The 20065-nt window shown below is 42.0% G+C and overlaps 1 protein-coding gene across 4 annotated transcripts; it reads right to left on the bottom strand.

The window, feature by feature from the left end:
- Positions 1 to 20064, bottom strand: LOC119653496 (zinc finger CCCH domain-containing protein 18). 4 transcript variants are annotated; one of them, XM_038058132.1, is made up of 7 exons: positions 19800 to 20064; positions 8894 to 10482; positions 8299 to 8836; positions 8161 to 8220; positions 7698 to 7874; positions 7494 to 7631; positions 1 to 1202 (listed from the first exon to the last, which is right to left on the bottom strand). In XM_038058132.1, the coding sequence occupies exons 2-7, from the start codon at positions 10433 to 10435 to the stop codon at positions 1012 to 1014; spliced, it is 2646 nt and encodes an 881-aa protein (XP_037914060.1). In that variant the 5' UTR covers positions 10436 to 10482; positions 19800 to 20064; the 3' UTR covers positions 1 to 1011. The 4 variants fall into 4 exon arrangements, with proteins under 4 accessions (XP_037914060.1, XP_037914058.1, XP_037914059.1 ...); XM_038058130.1 differs by having other exon boundaries at positions 1 to 1205; XM_038058131.1 differs by having other exon boundaries at positions 1 to 1205; positions 19190 to 20064.
- Between the last annotated feature and the right edge of the window lies 1 nt (position 20065).

Here is a 20065-nt window from a genome sequence, read left to right on the forward strand (position 1 = left end):
TTTTATTTTTAATCCATTTAATAAATAACATATTTTTTGTCTGTGTTGTATTAAAATCTAGACAGAATGTAATAATTATGTACTCATGTTGTGAAGCATAGAAATACACAAAAACTGATGCATTTTCGTTTAATAGTTTCTTCTTTCTTTTCTCTCTCAAATGAATAAAAAAAACTAAAGACTATAGATTATATCAAAACGGGTAGTTATCAACTTAGAATAAATCTTATTATTAATGTACATATACATTTCATAGCTGGTCGAAAGAAAATACACGAACAAAGGATGCGCTTTTCTCCGTTTTCTCTTCAGTTGTCTATTTACATACATATCGCATCCTTCACTGCATTACGCCATCCGATCTTCTCGGTTTTTCTAAATCTACAATCAGAGCTAGTAGCTCCTTGGAGTTTTCATGATTAGTTTGTTCTGGATACTTTTCTCTAAGCCTTAATTCGGGGAAATCGCTATCTAATTATAGCGACGCAATATTCATGTACATACGAATGCGCACGCATAAGTAGACAATGTTACACATAATATGAAAATATATTTCTATATTTTACCTTTAACTGTTCTTAGGGATAATTTCTTTTTTAGCGACATAAAGTGTTTTATGATTTCTCTCCATTTCTCTAGACAATAAGTGTTTCATGGTTTCTCATCAATCCTAACAGTCGGCACCGGCACCGAAACCGAAACAATGTAGGCGGCTATGAAGGCATTACGACAAAGAAACAAAAAATCAGCCTTTTCAGAAACAGAAATGAATGTTCATAAGATGAAAATGAGGAGCCGTGAATTACTTATTCGCCCGCTCTAATACCTTCATCAGCTGGTCATATATGTATTTTTAGGTTTTTCTTTCGTTACAAGTTATTTTTTTGGGCTATCGCTTGAAGTGTTTCGAGACTACTCTTTGCTAAAAAATCGATGCGTTTAGCGAAAGAAATCTCCAAATTGATGTTATCTTCTTGCAAATGTAAAACTAAACTAAGTTTATTTTATAAATCAGTTCAACTTTGATCGTTTCTTAGCGATCGCCTCCTCGACTGCTCGCAATTGTTTTAGTAACTCCTCACGTCGCGTAGTTTTCTTGGATGACGCCGCTGAAGACGAATTGTTGTCTAACGATGCTGATGTGGCGTTGGATGATGCAGACTTTTTGATTTCCATTGTGATTGGTGAACGCTTCTTCATTTCTACTGGAAAGAAAGTAGGAAATTAAAAATTCGCTTTACGATATTTAAAGTTTGATGAAAAAGTTTTAAAAGTGGCAAATCGGGACATATCGTTATACACGTTGTCAATAGAAATCATTTGCTAGCAAAAGAGTGCTTAAAAATGCGCCGTAGCATATGCAGCGCCGTAGCATATACAGCGCCGCAGGCAACGTGCTAATATAAGATTGGCCTTACCACCATTGCGTGGTCAAACACCAATGAATGAAAGCTGCTGAAATCTAGAATTCCTTATGTTAGTTTATTAAAACCTCCCATTACGATCAAAGCTTTATCTTTAGAATACCTCTCCTAAACTGCTTTCAGTGTCTTACAAGAAGTCACCCTTGCTTCGACTTCTAAAAGCTAAGGATGCGCTTTGATGGCACCGACATCAAATTCGGGGTGTGTTGCTCATAGATTACAATGGGACCCGATTGTTAATTGTTCTACAATTTAGGCTCTACAGAATCTATAAGTAGTACATAATGTGATGAGAATCACAAGCAGCCACGAGGACAAATGCAGCTAGCAGAGTGAATCGACGGAGATGCAGGGAACACATCATTAGCGCAGAATCAATCCCTCCAATTGCGTAAAAATGAAGAAATCTAGAAAAGTTAAAGTTAGTACTTAATCTGTAAGTACTACACCCAACAATTTTTTCGCTGATTGAAGAACAATCCCTCCAAACCTAAGAAGACAACCCTTTATCATCCGAAGATATAATGACAAACTAATCTCGAGGATATTATGGCTGACCTCAAAATGGAGCACCCACACCACAAATTTCGTGATCAATAAAGACAAAGTTCTTCACAGGCAAAGCTAGGACTCTCTATGAAATCACAATCGGGGCTTTTCCTAGCCACCCTTGACTTTCATAAAAGCTCAATGAAATCGTGAAAGTGAAGTACGAGGCACGTCCAGAAAGTGAGTGTAATACAGCCGCAAGGAACTTTTTTTCGCCATGTTAGCAAAGTCGTTGTACAGCTTTGACTCCACACCTTCAAGGTTAGTATGTTGAAAACTCTTGACCCAGGATCATATCTTGCAAAAAATATCGATCCAATTTCCCGCCAAGTGTGAAATCCGCGTCGCCATCTGTTACCTTGTTGTGAAGGGAAAACTTCAGTTGAAATTTTAATGAAGTTAAAAAGTTTATGGAGGTTGTCCACTAAACAAAATATGGTACCCGAGTTTCAGGGCAATAAAGGAATAATTTTGATTGAATATCTGGTTCAGAGAAAACCAACAAACGGGGCAAGATACTATGAGGGCCTAATAAATATTGAAAATGACGATGCAGAACGTATTGCAGCAGGTCTGCATGCTGCACGATAATTCCAGACCTCACTGGGCCAATACTACAAAGCAACTCCTGGATTCGTTTGGATTTTTGAAACAACTCTGCATTCCCCTGACTAATCGTCTTCAGATTACGATTTACTCGCTTCAATGAAGGTGCATATGGATCGAAAAAGGTTTAGTACGAACCGAAAAACAAAGAAGGATTTGGCAATGTGAGTGAACGAATTGACGGGAGACTTTATTGAGGCGGCATACAAAATTGGCGGTCAAAGAGTGGTGGAGAGTATGATGAAGCATAAAACCTGGGAAACGCCGAATCAACATCAGATCTACTACAAAATCCTCCCCTCGGATACCACCTTGTCGTGGTGAGAGAGTCTGTGGTAGTTTACTACTACACTAAGGGTGTCCCAAAACGGATGAAAATGGAAGCAACGGATTTTGACCCAAAGTGGTAAGGAGTCACAAACATCAGAACCACCCGCGATTTTGAGAAATCAAGTCGTGGCCGTGGCACGGATTTTGGAGGCCTAACCAGATTCATGTTCCCCCACGGAGAAATCTATGGAAGACAGGCTCTCCACTTCAGTGGAAAACCTACACTCAGTGTCTACGGCGCGATTAGTCGGAAAGGATAGTACAGCAAGTCCCTTACTGGGAGGAACTGGAAACCTGACTACGGCCGCCCTGTCCGTGACACTGTTACCCAACTCTTCCAGAAAACGGAAGAGGAAGGCTCGGCTGAAGAAAACTTTAGCCGCAAAGGAGAGATGATTACAGACTTGCCTGTCAGAACCAGGAAGTAGCAATTGCAATCCCATAGGAGAGAAGCTGTTTGTTTTTATCATTTCAACTGGTCTAATGACCCTACGTTGGTGGTGCCAAGCAGTGACATAATTAACTTAACAATCTGCATTTCAAAGTCGTTCGAATTAGAAACTGGCAAGTGCTAGATGAAGTGTCACTCTCAGCTCGCCGTTATTTAGAATTTGGTCTGACTATTGCATGCGAACAGTCTGTAATACAAAAACGATAACGAATTGGACAAAGTTCAATGAACCTCTTGGCGACAAAGTCGAGCTCCTTAGGCGACTAGGGATTCCTTTGGCGATAGAAGATTAAGTGAAAACTCTGAATCAAACACTTTTAGAATGCTTTGAAGAGGTTTGTCCTATATCCTGAGGATAAAGCGGTAAAAAAGTTGCATGGTGGGTTAGACACGCACTAGCCCAAATGTATCCGGGAAGAGCAAAATCCAGTGGGACGCGTGTGCTGAACCGTGCAGGTTCCCGTAACCGACGTAGCTCCGACCTACTTGCATTTGGCGAAACGTACGCTTTGCGTTGTAGATGCCACCTGTTGCCCCGTAAACGCCTTGAGTCTCGATAGGGAGACCCAGATGGGCCCGCTCCGAACGCCGAGATTGAGTTTGTGAATGCTTCACTCCAGTACTTTGAAGGAAGCGACCCAGATGAATCGGCACGAGCAGCTTTCAGCTTCAGGTGCCTTTGCTCCAATATCCCATTGGGTGTGCGATGTGGATGGTATGCGGTAGTCCTATGGCGTTTGAAACCAAGTAGCCTGCCTAAGACCGAGAAAAAAGCAGACTCGAACTGCATTCCCTAGTCTGTTATAATTACGGCTGGTGCACCAAAGATTCCACTCTCGGCAGAAGGCCTCAGCACATGACATATCAGTCAGAGGTATTGCTTCAGGCGATGATAGTGAGGCAGAACTTGAATCCGTTGTGATTCTGCCAAAAGGCCAATGATGTCGACATGAATGGTGTGAAAGCGATTGATCGATCGAGGGAATATGCCTACTTCTTTCGTTACATACTTGGTGACCTTGCACTTCTGACATGCGATGCACTGTCTAACCAAGAACTTATGTCCTTGTTCATGGAGGACTAGAAGTACTTTCCTGTTGCTAATCGGTTCATTATCCTTACGAAAACGGCAAGAATTAATGGCCTTACTTCCTTTTCCGAGGTCCCGCTGAATGGGGACGAGTTTGAGCCGAAGATAGGAAACCCTTTGAATCCACATACTTGAAATCTGTATTTAGGCTTTGAACTTCTGCGTTTTCTGTCGACTTTGGCGGAGACTGTGACCTCGAAGACACGTGACGAAGCATCTGCAACCATGTTGTCCTTGTCAGACATGTGTTAAATATGAAATGAACTGGCTGATGTAGCTCAATTGGCGAGGGGATGCTTTGTCGGGCTGTTGTTTGAGAGTGAACTTAAGGTGTTTGTGGTCCGCGAACACTGTAAACGGCTTGCCCTCAATGGAGATACGGAAGTAATAGCGAGGTACGCCGCGAGTAACTCAGCATCGTAGGCACTGTAGTTCCGTCAAGCTGGGTCCAACTGTTTGGAGAAGAATCTCAACAATTGCCAGGTTTGATTCACCCGCTGGTGAAGAGCAACCCCTACCGCTGTATCTGGGGCATCTGACTGACAAAATGCCAAAAGTGCAGCGTCAACCAGGTGTTGTTTCACAGCCTCAATTGCCTGGAAATCTCTACGGACCACACAATCACGCGAGAGTCTTTTGTTTAGAAGAGAAGTTCACTACAAAGATTTGGTGGTACCCTTTGGCTAGATCCAAGGTCGAGAAAATACGATAGTTTATCAAGTAATGTGTGAAATCATGGATGAATGGAAGAGGGTGTTGATGAGGAACAGTCTTGCAAACACCAATATTTCCGGAACCACTTGTTCTGTTCATCAGTACTACGAACTTGTAAGAATGCCTAATATTGGAGGGCTAAGACCTAGTCACCGGCTGCTTATCGGTGAAATCTATCTTCTATACGCGGCTTCTGTCTAGGCGTGCGCACTGGATAACACAGTGAACCAAGGAAGGGTAAGTTCGGCATACCGGCCAATCGCGCTGAGGTTGTGCACTGCATATAGGACAGTATTAGATGACGCTGTGCATGTCATCGCGGGGATAAGAGTTGAATTTCCACCTAACACAATTCCTTACGGGACACGGCGGATACAAAGAATACTTGAATCGCTTCGGATTGGATGAGTCCCCGAACTGTCCGGGGACCCATTGCCCTGAAATTCGCGATTGAAAGAAGGTTTTAAACAATGCCTTCTACGTAATTGTCGGACCCCACAATTTCGTGGAGGAAATGCTGCGATAAACGCAGCCGCAAGTACGATACGAGAAAAGCTGCAGGAACTAAATCGAGCCCGGAAAGCACGACGGACGCGTGACATAGTCATGCTGCTATAAACCAAAGTCCTACTCGCGAAGTAATACTTCACGGTGGTCCCGCGGAGATATGAGCGGGGCACTTCTCCGGGGGTTAATTTTAGTGGGTGAGAATCCCACACACTGCTACAACCTGACGCAGCAGCATCTTTTTAAGATGTTCACCTCCACACATAAAACAAGTCGGGAAACCGGAAGCTGGACGCTTCAGGTACGAAAGGTTTTGTGTATTTCTTAGTACGTAGCACGTAATATATCCATATGTTATGTGAGAGTATCCACTTTCGGGTGATATTGACATTCATAGTCTTGAATTTTCAAAGAAGCAACAAATTTGAGGTATTATAACTTTGTTAGTAATAGTGCGATTTCCACCAAACTTGGTAAGATCATGCTCTATATTATAGCCTACTGCAAAATTTCATGGTACTACGATAAACTTAAGGAAGGTATCTAGCCAATTACAAAAAATTGTAGTAATATACTATTATTAACTTTATTTAAACAGATATCGGCATGGAAGGTATTTCGGAGCCCAGGCACTATATAGTGGCAGCCTACTGATTTTTTTCAGATTTTTCGGTTTGGTAGTTTCTGAGAATGGCCCCCTTAAAGAAGTGATCACTTTCAACCCCCCGCGCTCCCCACCCTTCCAACGAATGTTAAAACTAAAATCGGCTTTGAAAAGTACTAATCGAAACCTTTAATTTGATACCCCACATGACTATATTTGATAAAAAAAAATTTTACACTCCCCTTTTGCATGTATGGGGACCCCCCCTTAAATTCGACGTAAAAGGATGTAATTCACTGTATGCGTGAGCGTTCACAGTTCCTACCTTTCTACCAAATTTGGTGTCAATCGCTATAACCGTCTCCGAGAAAAATGCATGTGACGGACAGACAGACAGACAGACAGACAGTAAACCGATTTTAATAAGGCTTTGTGTTTACACAAAACCTTAAAAAGGGAGAACAATCTGGATGATTGACGAGGGGTTGAAGGGCAGGCGCATCGCAATTGGTAGCGGCAGCGGCATTGAGTCTTTTGATCACTTCAAAAATCAATCAGGAATGTAGAAACCGATCGAACTCTTTTTGTAGATTCAATAAGGTGAAACTGCTCTGAGTACCCGGTCATTTAGCAAAAGAAGTTTCAATTTCCTCCATGCCCGGAGCGGAACCAGCAATAGGTATGTAAGCGGCATTGTCTAAAGCAGCTTTCAAAAACTGAGAACAAGCTTCCCATATTGACAGATGGCAGAGCCTTATGGCTGCTAAACACACCAAATTTTTCCTGTCAGAACCAAACCAACATACCGCAAAGTTTATCCTGTCGAAAAGCAGGAAGACTTGCAGAAGTATTGTGGGCATTCTGACAGGCCATAATTCACTAGATGGACATATGTTCATCCTGTAATGAGGACGTGGAATCCACGGAAAACTTTCTATATGAGTGATCCGCCTATGGACGCACAAGTCATCAAATTTTTGATGCTGATGTGGTACAACTGCAGCGGATAGCATCACATCCACGAACGGAAATCATGCGATGCATAAACAATGGACTTTGCCTCCCCCGCATCTTATACACCCAAATGCACTTGGTGAGCGGAGTTGATTGAAAGAAGCGTCCTCTTTCTGGTGAGGCAGCTAAATAACTTTAAAGAAATATTTTTGTGACTTCCATGTGAAGACTTCAACAATTGTAATTACGTTAAAAAAGACTTACCTTTCTTCACAACTTTCCTTTCAGTACCCATCTTTTCTGTTCGCCCAGCTCTTTTCACTGGTGTATTACCACGCGATGAACTATCAGAACTGGATGAATATGATGACTCCGACTCAGAACCGCTTGAATCTGATGATTCTATTGAGGAACAATACAATTAACAGTCAATATCGTCCAAACCGTTTATCGAAAAAGCAAACCAACCTGAACCAGATGAACTAGATGCTCCTCGACGATGTTTCCTCGATTTGTCAACAGAAGCCTTTCGTGATATGGGTGACATCTTCTTTCGTTTTGATACTGGACTCAAAGCCAGTCGTTTTTCTGATACAGGCGATGATGACATACGTCCACGTTTCTTCCCCGGTGAACGTCGAATACCTTGGATAAGTAAATTTGATAAATACATGTCTTGCCAATGGGAGTAATTCAAAATACTATTAGATGCATTCGACTCTTTCGACTTGATTTCTGAAATTGTGGGAATTGTAAAACAATTGGTGTTGATGGCAGGAGTGGGAATTTTCTTGTTCCGCTGTACTATCATTGGAACATTGGGGGGCGGGGGCATTTGAATCTTATCTTGATATTCTTTGTCTTGTGGATTCATGGGAATTATTAAACGAGAAATCAATGAAAAAACAATTATTCGAACCGTATGGAATACCTATTTCAACATTCTTTTTCACTTTGTGTTCCTTGAATTCATTCATCGCAACATGAGCAGCTTGGAATTTACAATGCAATGAATTTGTTAGTAATGCATTGATAAAGTGCTGAAAACTACTTAAAATCAAATACTTACTCGGTGATCTTCGCAATCTCGGACTGCGCGATCTCACACTCTTCACATGACGACGTGTTGGTGATTTATGTGTGGAACTGTGAGTGCTGTTATACCTCTTACGTCTGGTCTCAGGTGATGGAGATCGACTAGATTCTGAACTAGATCCGGAACGTGATGTGCTCGAACTTGAATATGAAGAATCACTACTATAGCTACGACGGTCGCGCCTCACACGTTTCTCAGAACGATCTCGCCCTTCAGAACCGAATCCACGACCAGGCGACTTGGACCGCATCCACGGGTCATTCCATTCGTCCCCGCGGCCGATTGGTTCTGCTCTTTGAACGATAACTTCACGAGCTGGACGCACACGACGATCGTCTTCATATTGCGGCATACGGTGAGGGGGCAATTCGCGATAACGTACGGTTCGTCCATATGGATCTTCATCGTACATCATCGGTGGGCCACGTCCTCGACCCGGCGGACTGTACATGTCCGGTTCGAAGTGTGCTGCAGCCACAGCTATAGGATGACGTCCATAAGACGGAGAAACCTAGAAAATAAATCAAATCAATAATCCAAATCTCTCGCAACTACTCATTAAACATACTTCTGGCGGCGAAGCTCGATCGCGTATATAATAGTTGTCCTTCTCCAATTCATCCTGCGATAATGACAAATTCATTTTTTTATCTTCGAAATCCATGTCTTGTTCCTTTCGTTTGTTTGCTTTTCGCATCATTTCTTTTGCTGTGCGCAAACCACGTTCCCATGCACTTTCAACCATTGGGACAGGTTGATCTGCCACCACTGCCGGGGGAATTACGCGTGCTTCGTGATGAGCCGCTGCGTACGCTGGATGATGATGTATGGGTGGGCGGTGATGCAGTGGGGGTCTTTCATTTCTATAGTCATGGTAAGGGTGGGCCGCTGGGAATCCTCCACCATGTGGCACAGGCACCGGCCGCACCATATCGAACATAGTGTAGTTGCCTTTGTCGGTCACGCCGGGATGTAGAAAGCGACAGCTCATTCCCCATGTGCATTGACCACGTGTATAGAATCTACATACTGGTTTCGGTTCGGTTTCTTCAGGGCGTTTTTCCTCCTCGTCGCTGACTTCACCCTCTTCTAACTCCTCGCCTTCTTCAAGCTCGCCATCCTTTTCTTTCTTCTCTTTCTCCTGCGCTTCCTTTTCTGCTTTTTCCTCTTCTTTTGTCATCTCTTGACACTCGCCCTCTTCAGCTTCGAAGTCCAGAGCATCTTCATCATGTTTTTTCACCAGATCATCGAGTTCTTCGGATACTGAACCATTTGTTTTGTTGTTCGCTTCTCCATTCTTTTCCTTACTTTCCATTGCCTTCAGTTGATTTTTCTTCTGATCAAGTTTCTGCCTCAAATCAGTTATGATTGTCTCTTCCTCTTTATCCTTGTCATCGTTGGCAGCTGATGTATGATCCACTTCATCCTCGTGATCTGATTCACCGTTCTCTTTAGCTTCCGGAGCTGCTTCATCTTCCTCATCAGAACCATGATCATTGTGCCGACTGTTGTTGCGTTTCTCATTTCTCTCACTGTCCATATCACTGACGTCGCTGAGATCTTCGTGGCTCATATTCAGCGCCGACTCTTTATTTTCATCATCGTCCCCATTCATGTTTGAATTTCTCGACGCAGCACTCGATGCACTGCTATTCCGTGAGCTTCTAGATTTTCTCACTGGGGATATACTTTGATTTCGAGAGACATTTCCTTCACTTGCAGCCCGATTACTTCTACTACTCGCATTACTACTACTGCGGGAAGAAATTGCTGAACCTTCTCGATCATTTCGGTTCAGCTCCGTGTTGTTTTCATCATTTTCAACTGATTCTGCCGCATTCACCGGCTCTTCATTATTTTCGCTTGATGATGAGCTTGAGCGAGATTTAGATCTTGATGCTGATTTCGATTGTGATGGGGACTTTGTATGAGATCGTGTACGCGACCGAGACTTTCTCGATGAAGATCCTTCGCGGGAACTTTGAGCCGACTTCTGTCCAGGTGAGGACGGCTGACGGGCTGGACTTGATTGCCGTGAATTATCCGAATTATCGGACGAATCTGATGAATACGATGCCGATGAGCCCGGTCTCGACTCATCGGATTCCATGGCTGCAGTAGGTGATTCAAATGCCTACAATAATCACCCGCGGCACGCTAAAAAATTTTAAGGAATGATATTAACACTTTGTATTGATTGTATGTTTTCGAAACTGTGCAATTCACTTTAAAAGGAATCCTAGAGTGGAGATATATGGAAAAAAATATGAAAAATATGAAAATATTTGTTTTCTATTATAGGAAAAAACGATGTCATTGCAAAACGATGAAGAGAGGAAGCAGAGCATCAAATACACAAAGTTTAGTACCGTCACACTTTCCGAACTTATGATTTATTCTTGAAATCATATTCAAACCTTAATAGCTTTCGAGGAGAATTTTCTGCCGACTACTAAACCGTTGATGAGAAACAAGAGGAGATACTTAATAATCTAAACCAAAAGTCAAATTTTTAGATTAATGTTTGCCCACCGACTTTTTTCTTTGGAGATGGCAACGAAAACAAAGGAAGGAGGTGAAATATCTAGAAAAACGAGGGCATCAATTGATTTGATGCACACCGTAGACGACTATTGAGACATATTGATTAATTACTCAAAGTTAAAAAAGGCTTCGAAGCCTTATCTCCTTTTTACTTCATTCCGATCAGCAATTACTTTGAAAATTTAATTGCAGACTATTTTCCAAAGTGGCAAATGTTGCTACGCAAATAAGTGTTAGAAAAATAAAACCTTGAGAAGGAATTAATATTTCGATTGATTTCATTGATAATACGGCTAATTGTAAGAGCTATAAGATGTTTGTAATACAAAATATTTAGGTGGGAAAAACTCGAAGGCATGAGAACGCCAAAGCGTTAGGAAATGGTGGTGATTTTGAAAATGAACCATGCAGCGGGTACTACCGCCCGTGTAAATAGTGAATCTTCCACAAATTGAATGAGTATTCACTGAGTATCAATTCAGCATGGCGCTACGATTGATGGATAAAGAAGTGGAGCTTGAGAGAGAGATCTGTCCAACTTTATGGGATTCGGATAGACGGAGCTAATAAATGATAAGAGAGACGGTATGGGTAATTTGTACGTTTCTAATTGGAGATGTCCGCATACACGAAAAGTACGCCATCGCATGTAATAACTACCCAGCATGTTTGTATTTTCCAGGATGCATGCTCGAAATGCATTCTATTAGGTTGTTGCATATGAAATGGTCGATTTGACAATCAAGTGAAGTTAGTTACGATTTCGCTGTATCAAACCACCACCAGATGGCGCTGTTGGTGTCGGTGCCAAGAACGTATACTTTTTCTGTATGAGTTCAAACTCGGTCATAAAGCAGCGGAGGCGACCAAGAACATTAACAGCGCATTTGGAGCTGATACGGTCAGCGAACCAACCACACGGCGGTGGTTTGAAAAATTCCGGTCAGACGACGTAAACCTTCAAAGTGAGCCACGTGGACATCCAGGACCATCGATTGTCAACGACAAGCTTCGTTTGCTTGTCGAATCCGACACACCTCAGTCTGTGAGAGACATTCCAGAGAAACTGGGTGTATACTATTCGACAGTTTCCCGGCATTTGCAACAACTTGGAAAGGTGAAAAAGCTCGACAAATGGCTTCCACATGCCCTTACGGAGCAAAATATGACGCTTCGAATGGAAATTTTCAGTTCTTTACTCACTCGCAACAGAAGCAATCCCTTTTTGCACAAAATAGTGGCATGCGATGAAAAGTGGATATTATACGACAATCGTCGCCGATCAACACAATGGCTAGATGCTGATGAGCCACCGAAGCATATGCCGAAACCGAGCCTCCATCCGAAGAAGGTAATGCTGACTGGTGGTCTACAGCTGGAGCTATCCACTGTTCTTTTTTAGCACCTGGAGAAACGATAAATGCATAGAAATACTGCGCCCAACTGGAGGAAATGCACCAAAAATTGAGTATTCAACGGCCGAGATTGGTCAACAGAGATGGTGCAATGCATGACCTCATGTATCCAGAACAACGGTTCAAAAGTTGAACGAATTGCAGTATGAGACTCTGCCTCATCCACCATATTCACCGAACCTTTCGCCAAACGACTACCACTTTTCTAAGCATTTGGATCATTTTTTGGCGAAAAAACAATTTAGGAACGAAGAGGCTGTCAAAATTGCCTTCGACGAATTTGTCAACACTCGACAGTTGGACTTCTACGAAACTAGCATATATGCTCTTGAATCTCGCTGGGAGAAATGTTTTGAATCGACTGGCACCTATTGTGATTAAATAAATAAATTTTTGTAACGTTTTGTAACGTTTCAAATTTTAGTACCAAAACGGCCATATCATTTGCAATAACCTAATATATTGTTCATGAATTCCACAAAATCGTTTCGGAAGACCGAAAAGTGAATTCGCGTGAACTAGCAAACAACTTAAAGATATCAGAAGGTAGTGCATTTTACACGAAAATTTGCGCAAGCGTGGGTTGCTTTCGAAGAGGGTGCCGCATTTATTAACAGCGCATCTAAAGCAACAACGCGTCACCGATAGAGAGGCACTATTTAGATTTATTCAAACAAAATAAAAAGGGTTTTTCATGTCGGTATGGGACCATGAATGAAACATGGATTCATCACTACATAACTGAATCAAAAAGATCGCCAGTTTAGTGGACAGCAGCCAGTGAAAGCCATACAAACCGACGAAAAATGCAACAGTCGGCGCGCAAGCTTATGGCATCCGTATTTTGGTAAAACTATCAATACCGAGTATTATATGGCATTATTTGATCGATTGAGGAAAGAAATAAAGAAAAAATGGCCACGTATGCAAAAGAAAAAAGTACGATTTTACCAGAACAATGGGCCGTGTCATAAGTCGATCAAAACAATGATGAAAATTAATGAACTACACTTGAAGTTGCTTCGCCGCCCGCCTGAAGAGTACAGATCCAAAGATTACTGGCTTTGCGGACCTCAAAAAGATGAAACAAAGAAAGAAATTATACGCAAATGAAAAAGCGATTGCCGAACTGAAGTCTATTTCGTGAGCAGACAAATTCTTTTACCAAAAAAATATCGAAAGTTAGAAAAACGATGGACACAATATATCACTCTTGAAGTAGAATATGTCGATCAATAAAGTCAAATTTCTAATAAGAAATTGTTTTTCTTAGTTAAATCGGAGACTTATTGAGTGATGTGTTACATTAACAGCGCTAAATCCATTTTCGTGATATTGTTCAACATATGAAAACGTAACTATCTTAAAAATAACATCAATATGCTGTATACGAGCAGCACATGGAAAATGACCGCTAGTGTTACCCGAAACCTCCAAGCTTGAGACATATAACAAATGGAGAACAGAAGACGAAAGTGGCAAATATTGAAAAGAGATTCAATTCCCATTGCGCCGACGAATAGGTCGCCCTAGAGCTAATTGCAATGGCTGTTGGCTTCAATAGAAGGTTGAAGTATTATTATCCTTAAAAAGAACTTGTGATTGCAAGATTTCTAATGATTTAAATAAAATATTTTCAAATCAGGTGGAACTGTACTCATCTGACAATCGGTTTAATTATAGCAGATATTTAGTTCCGTCAAAAACCTTAGTTTTCGAGACATTCAAACCACTTCAAGATAGTCATCGTTCTAGGTAACCTTCAATATCATCAACCGAGGAAAACACCGGAAAAATGAAAAGAAAAAACGTTTACTGGAAAAGAACAAAAATAATTTCATTATTGACAGAGGCAATTTGTCAAATATTGCCTCACCTCTGCACTAAAAACAGTGTGAATGCAAACGATACTCAGGTGCTGTTTCTTACGAATTCTCAACAAACTCTCAATGATGTTTAGTGTGCGGACCTCTCACTGGTCCCCTACCACTACCTGAGCTTGAACGACTAGGCTATTCTAGTATGACATGACACAATACAGATACCCAATTTTCGAACATTATTTTCTGTGAAAAGAAAAATCTCCAAACTGAACATTCATTCGCAAAATGATTGTATTGCCGGAAGGTAAATTAGAGAATTCGAGCCTTCGAATGAGCGCCAAAAGTAATTTTCCATGTGCCAATGTTTTGAGGAACAATGTCCATCGTTAAAGGCTCTGAAGGTGCTGAAAGAATACATCTAATCTAGCTTTTGTAGGGAAAGAGATAAATAGAGTATAGTTGGAGTTATTCCACTATGGTAAATCCTACTCAGTCGGCGACAAGTCCCGCGACAGGCCGACCAAGAAAATGCATACAATGTCGTTTATATCATTATGATCGGATTGAGTCACAAGCCTCGGAGAAATGCTGCACCTCAGTCGGAGCAGCAAGACAGGCCCCGGTCTGGTCGAGAATTGGGCAAGGGTTGTTGCCGCATGGACGGTGTCAGGACGTAAGCAGGTAAGTCCGAACAAAACGAATAAAACCACGCTAAATGTTGGTACCCTAACTGGAAAGACCGAGCAACTCGCAAGAGCCCTTCGGAAAACGCGCATTGATATCTGCGCTCTGAAAGAAAACCAATGGTCTGGTCCCAAAAGCTGCGACATTGAACGCGAACGCGGTAAAAATGGCTATAAACTTCTCTATTTTGGTAACCCACACACTCAATATGGTGTTGGCATTGCCATCTCAGGAGGTTTCCGTGATGCCATTAAAAAAGTCGAACGATTTGATGATCGGCTGATGAAGCTCACCATTATATCAGCTGATCGCACTATTCACTTCTTCATCGCGTACACACCACAGACAGGCCGACCTGATGCCGAAAAAGATGCCTTCTGGCAATTTCTCGATGAAAAGAATTGTCACGTGCCTGCTCACGACTATATCATAATTGCTGGGAGACAATACTGTGGCTCAGTGAATTCTTTAATCGGGTAATTCAGGAAGGAAGAGCACCATCTGACTGGCAAAAAAATACCACTGTCCCAATATGGAAAAAGAAAGGAAGTCCAGCAGAATGTTCAAATTACCGTCCAATCCGGTTACTTTCCCATACCATGAAAATTTTTGAGCGCATTTTTGACAACCGTATTCGCGAAATCGTTGAAATAACCGTGAATCAAGCTGGATTTGTCAAAAACTGCGGAACTACTGACGCAATACACGCTGCACGGTTACTCATAGATCTAGAAACAGCGTTTGACCGTGTGCCACACGAATTCATCTGGTATGCTTTACGACAAAACTTAGTGCCAGAAGAACTCGTGCGCTGGGTTCAATTGCTCTACCACGTTCCGAAAAGTAAAGTTCCAAGTATGGCGGGTGTATCAAAATCGCTTCGTGTCTCTATTGGTGTTCATCAAGGAAGTATCCTCTCACCACTCCTCTTTGTTCTAGTTATGGACAGCGTCACACACGGGACATCCAGCGCCCTATACACTGCTTTATACAGATGATGTTTTCCTTGCATTTAATAGCAAAAATGATCTCGAACAACTTGTCCAAAAATGGAATGATCGCCTCATGCAACACGGTCTCAGATTGAATAAAAACAAAACTGAATTTTTCACGACCGATCCCCATGAAACAGGCACAATCACTGTCAGCGGCAGTGATCTGCCCAAAAATGAGCGATTTAAATACCCCGGGCAACGCTATCAGCCAATAAAGAACTGCGTTATGAAGTTGCTTCACGCATTAACGCAACCTGGATGAAGTGAACTGGTGTTCTTTATAATCAACATATCAACGAACGTCTCAAATCGAAATTTTATCGCAATGTCGTCCGTCCTGTCACTCTCTATGGTTCTGAGTGTTGGCCAACTATAAAAGACAATGAACGACGTCTTGCGGTAATGGAGACAAAGATCTTGCGTTGGAGTGGTGGCGAGACACTTTTTGATCACATTCGAAATGAGGATATCCGCGATCGTTATGGGGTTGCACTAATCGTGGAAAAATTGCGAGAGAGGCATCTTCAATGGTATGTTCACGTGATTTGCGCTAACGAGAATTCACTTGCCAAGATTGGTCTGAACATCGAAGTTGGTGGTAAACAACCAAAAGGTAGGGCGAAACAACAGTGGCTTGATATGCTGGATGGGGATTTAAAAGCCTCGAGATTGCACCAGATCAGGTATTTGATAGAGCCAAATGGTGAAACCGATCACGACGAAAAGATCCCGCTTGTGAACGGGACAAAAAGGCTGAAGAAAAAGAAGAAGAAGAAATGGTCAATTCGGTTTTGTCATTTGCGAAATAAACAAAGGCAGAATAGAAATCAACAAACCATGAATTGGTTTACTCCGCAAGAACGCAGAATACTTGTTTCCATTTTTTGCGCAAACAATTCAACGATACTGTTTTGACACTGCATGAATTTCGTCGCAGATTTCCTGGCCGTCCGACACCAACTGGACAAACACTACGGCGTTTGACCACTCGCCTTGAAGAGACTGGGACAATGCGAGATGTTCGCAAGACTAGCCGCCCGGAAGCAGCGGTTCTGCTGAGAATATTGCTGCTGTTGCCCAATATTTCGAAAACGAACCTGGAACAACGATCAGACGATGTGCCACACAATTGAGCATTAGCCGACGGTCCCTACGCAGAATTTAGGTGGAAGATTTGAAGATCCTCCCTTACAAAGTGCAGACAGTGCATCAGTTGTTAGCTGTTAACCGCCAAACACGTCTAACCTACGCCCAAGCCATTTTGAATCTCAACGAAGAGGCTCATTTCCATCTTAGCACAACATAATAATCCTTTCTGGTGCATCGACCGCTTAAAATTACTACATGGTGCGCTGCTTACGCTTGAGACGTCATCGGGCCATTTTTTCTTTGAGAACGCCGTGGGCCAAAGGACGACTGTGGAGGGCGCACGCAACAGAGCCATGATTACCAATTTTTTTCTTCCTCAATTGGATGAATTGGGAATGGAGAACATGAGGTTTTAACAGAGCGGTGGAAAGGCGTACACTGCTCGAACCATAACGTATATTCCGAAGGAAGCACTTCCGGGTCGCTTCAAGTCTCCTTTTGGTGATTTGACTTGGCCGTCCTGGTCACCCGATTTAAGCGTTCCAGACTTCTTTTTATGGGGTTTTTCGAAGTCATCTATTCACCTTAGCCTATCTATCCCTTAAAGAGAATATTCACCAGGAATGCGAGAACTTGTCGCCCAGAGTTCTGGCAAGTGTAATGAAAAATGCCAAAAACCGGTCAGTATGGTGGCCAGAACTGATGTGGCGGCGGCCACTTGGCTGATATCATTTTCTAGATTTGATGGAATAAATTCTAAATTAAATAAACAAATTTCACAAGCAGAATCAAAGTTTTTCATTAAAAAAAAATTACAACAAAAGCACATCGGGTGATTACTCACAGCAATACCTCGAAACCGAACTGTAGCTCACAAATTAGCAACAGGAGTGTCGCTAGATTTGATGCTGATTTAAAACAAAGTAGGAGGGCGCAAACCTCCGGGAAAGTTTCGTAAATAGTTGGAATATCCAATTGATTCACATAAATCAATTTCTTTTCTGATTTGAGGGCTGCATCATTACAGAAAAATAAGAAATGCATTTGCTCCGATAACCACAAAGTTTAAAAGCACTAACTAAGGCTGAACACAGTGAAACAGCGAGCAACGCGTTGAAAATAATCAAAAGACGATCATCACGCGACTATGCGCAGTGTTATATGTCACCCTTTGTTTTCGACGCTTTGCTCGCCATTCCTATGTTGTCAACCTAAGCCCCAACGACTATCGTAAAAATCGGAAATACACCGAAAGAAGGTCCTTTTGGTACTACGTTGGATGTGCAATGGGTTCCAAATATTTAGTCTTTTTTCTACGACGGTAAAATAAATCTACTTTTACAATAGAAGCGGACTTGGCTGGTAGTCCTTATCGAGACGTAACTGCCTTTCACTTGAGGCTTGTCTTGTTTCCGAAAATTCCCAGATGATTCTTAGAAAGCAGCAATTGCAATCGAAGCGACGTGAACGTCAAGGTGAGGACCACCACCGATGAAAGGACATCCTTGAAGAGGATAGTTCCACGCACGACAACTACAATTGCTTGCCAGCGAACATTATGATTTGCAGTCTGAATATTAACACTAGACATCTAGGTCATCCACAGTTTTCGTTGCAGAATTAGATGATTGCGAACTGAAACTGACACCAAGACCTTCCAAATGAGAAACAAAGGGGTAGGACAAAGCCCATTCTGGAGGTGTTTACACCAAGATGCTCTGCAATGTGATCTAGGTTGAGCGGATTCATAAGGATGATAACCACAAAATTCTACGCGATACACTCCTTTCAATGAGCGAAAAGTGGAATAAAGCAATTAACGCGGACGTCCTCACCCACTCGGTACAGGTTATGTTTTTTTCGATAGTGAAACTAGAAATGGAAGAAACTTATGACTCAATCTAAAGAATTCTAGGTGTGGAAATATTAAGATGCATTTAGAAACTATGCTAGGCTTGGAGGAATCCATTTATGTCCAATTCACTGAATATTCCTCCGCGCCTATAAACCACTTTAAAACTACAAATAACAATGGATTTGCCACGGTATCACGATCGTTCCATTCAAGTATTCAATGCTCTAAGAACCAATTAAGCACACGCTATCGGACGCCGACCACCGGGAGCCATTGCGGGCCACCTCCCGATCACATTCGCCTCAGACTTGGAGAATCTACTGTGAAAAAACATTGGCTAAAACTCATTTGCAGCTCTTCCTTCCTTAAACTTGTTCTTAACTTGTTATTCTCTTGTTCATTTTATGTATTTGCTATTTTGACGTGAGTAACTCCCGTCAAATGTCCGATGATCCTTACCTTCATCTTGGGCACTATCAAATCAATCACTGAAGATGCGTTTCCACCGGATTAGAATTTTTTCAATTTTTTAGTCCAAAATTGTTTGGAATTTAGTTACTTGAACGTTCTGTTTACTGCCAACAAACGAACCAACGGTAAAATGAACAAAACTACTTGCTTGACTTTGTCGCATACTTTTTACAACAAAAAGAAACTCTGAACTGATTATTTTCACTGACTTTTCTCTTTAGGACTTCATTTTCTTTCGAGATAGGAAATGAAGTGTTGAACAGAAAAAAAAATCAAATTTGCATTTGGCTATTAAGAATTCATAATGCGAACTTTCGCGGCGTTTACAACTTCGAGTCCATTTCCGCACTTGTTTTCATTTTACGCTTTGAACGGCGGCGACGAGTCTTCTCAACTTTTCGGACACAGAACTAAAAAGACTTTACTTAAGGCACTTTTGCGATCTCGACTGACTTTTCATTCTCTCTCAAACTAATAATCAAAAAACTTTGGTTGATTAAATACAGTGGAGGAAAGTTGATTTAGTTTGAATACTTTCGTACTGAAATTACTGCTCGAGACTTTTCTGTTTGCTTTTGGATGTTGGATTACATCTTACCTGCGTACGAGAACTAGAAACGACGATGTGCGGCGCGTGCTGAGAACTTTGCCGTTTGTCGGATTTCGTTGGTATTCTGGCGAGCGGTTAGAAATCGATCGGGCGGTGAGGTAGCCAACAACCTGTGAAGCCTTTCCGTGCTCCTTTTCAAGGTGCAATCGTACGAATGGCGAGCCAATTTCAATTATTCGCAGGAGTTGATTCCAGTCAAACGAAACACGCCGATGATTGCCGCACAATATGGCCGCGACGATTTCATTTTTGAC

This window comes from Hermetia illucens, chromosome 4, assembly GCF_905115235.1.
Source record: "Hermetia illucens chromosome 4, iHerIll2.2.curated.20191125, whole genome shotgun sequence".
Classification (NCBI taxonomy): domain Eukaryota; kingdom Metazoa; phylum Arthropoda; class Insecta; order Diptera; family Stratiomyidae; genus Hermetia; species Hermetia illucens.

Coding starts and splice junctions, on each gene's coding strand:
- LOC119653496 (XM_038058130.1), bottom strand. CDS start 10,435: ATGGAATCCGATGAGTCGAGACCGGGCTCATCGGCATCGTATTCATCA. Junction 8,837..8,893: donor ATCGAGCTTCGCCGCCAGAA/GTATGTTTAATG, acceptor TTTATTTTCTAG/GTTTCTCCGTCTTATGGACG. Junction 7,875..8,160: donor GAAAAAGAATGTTGAAATAG/GTATTCCATACG, acceptor TACTTATCCAAG/GTATTCGACGTTCACCGGGG.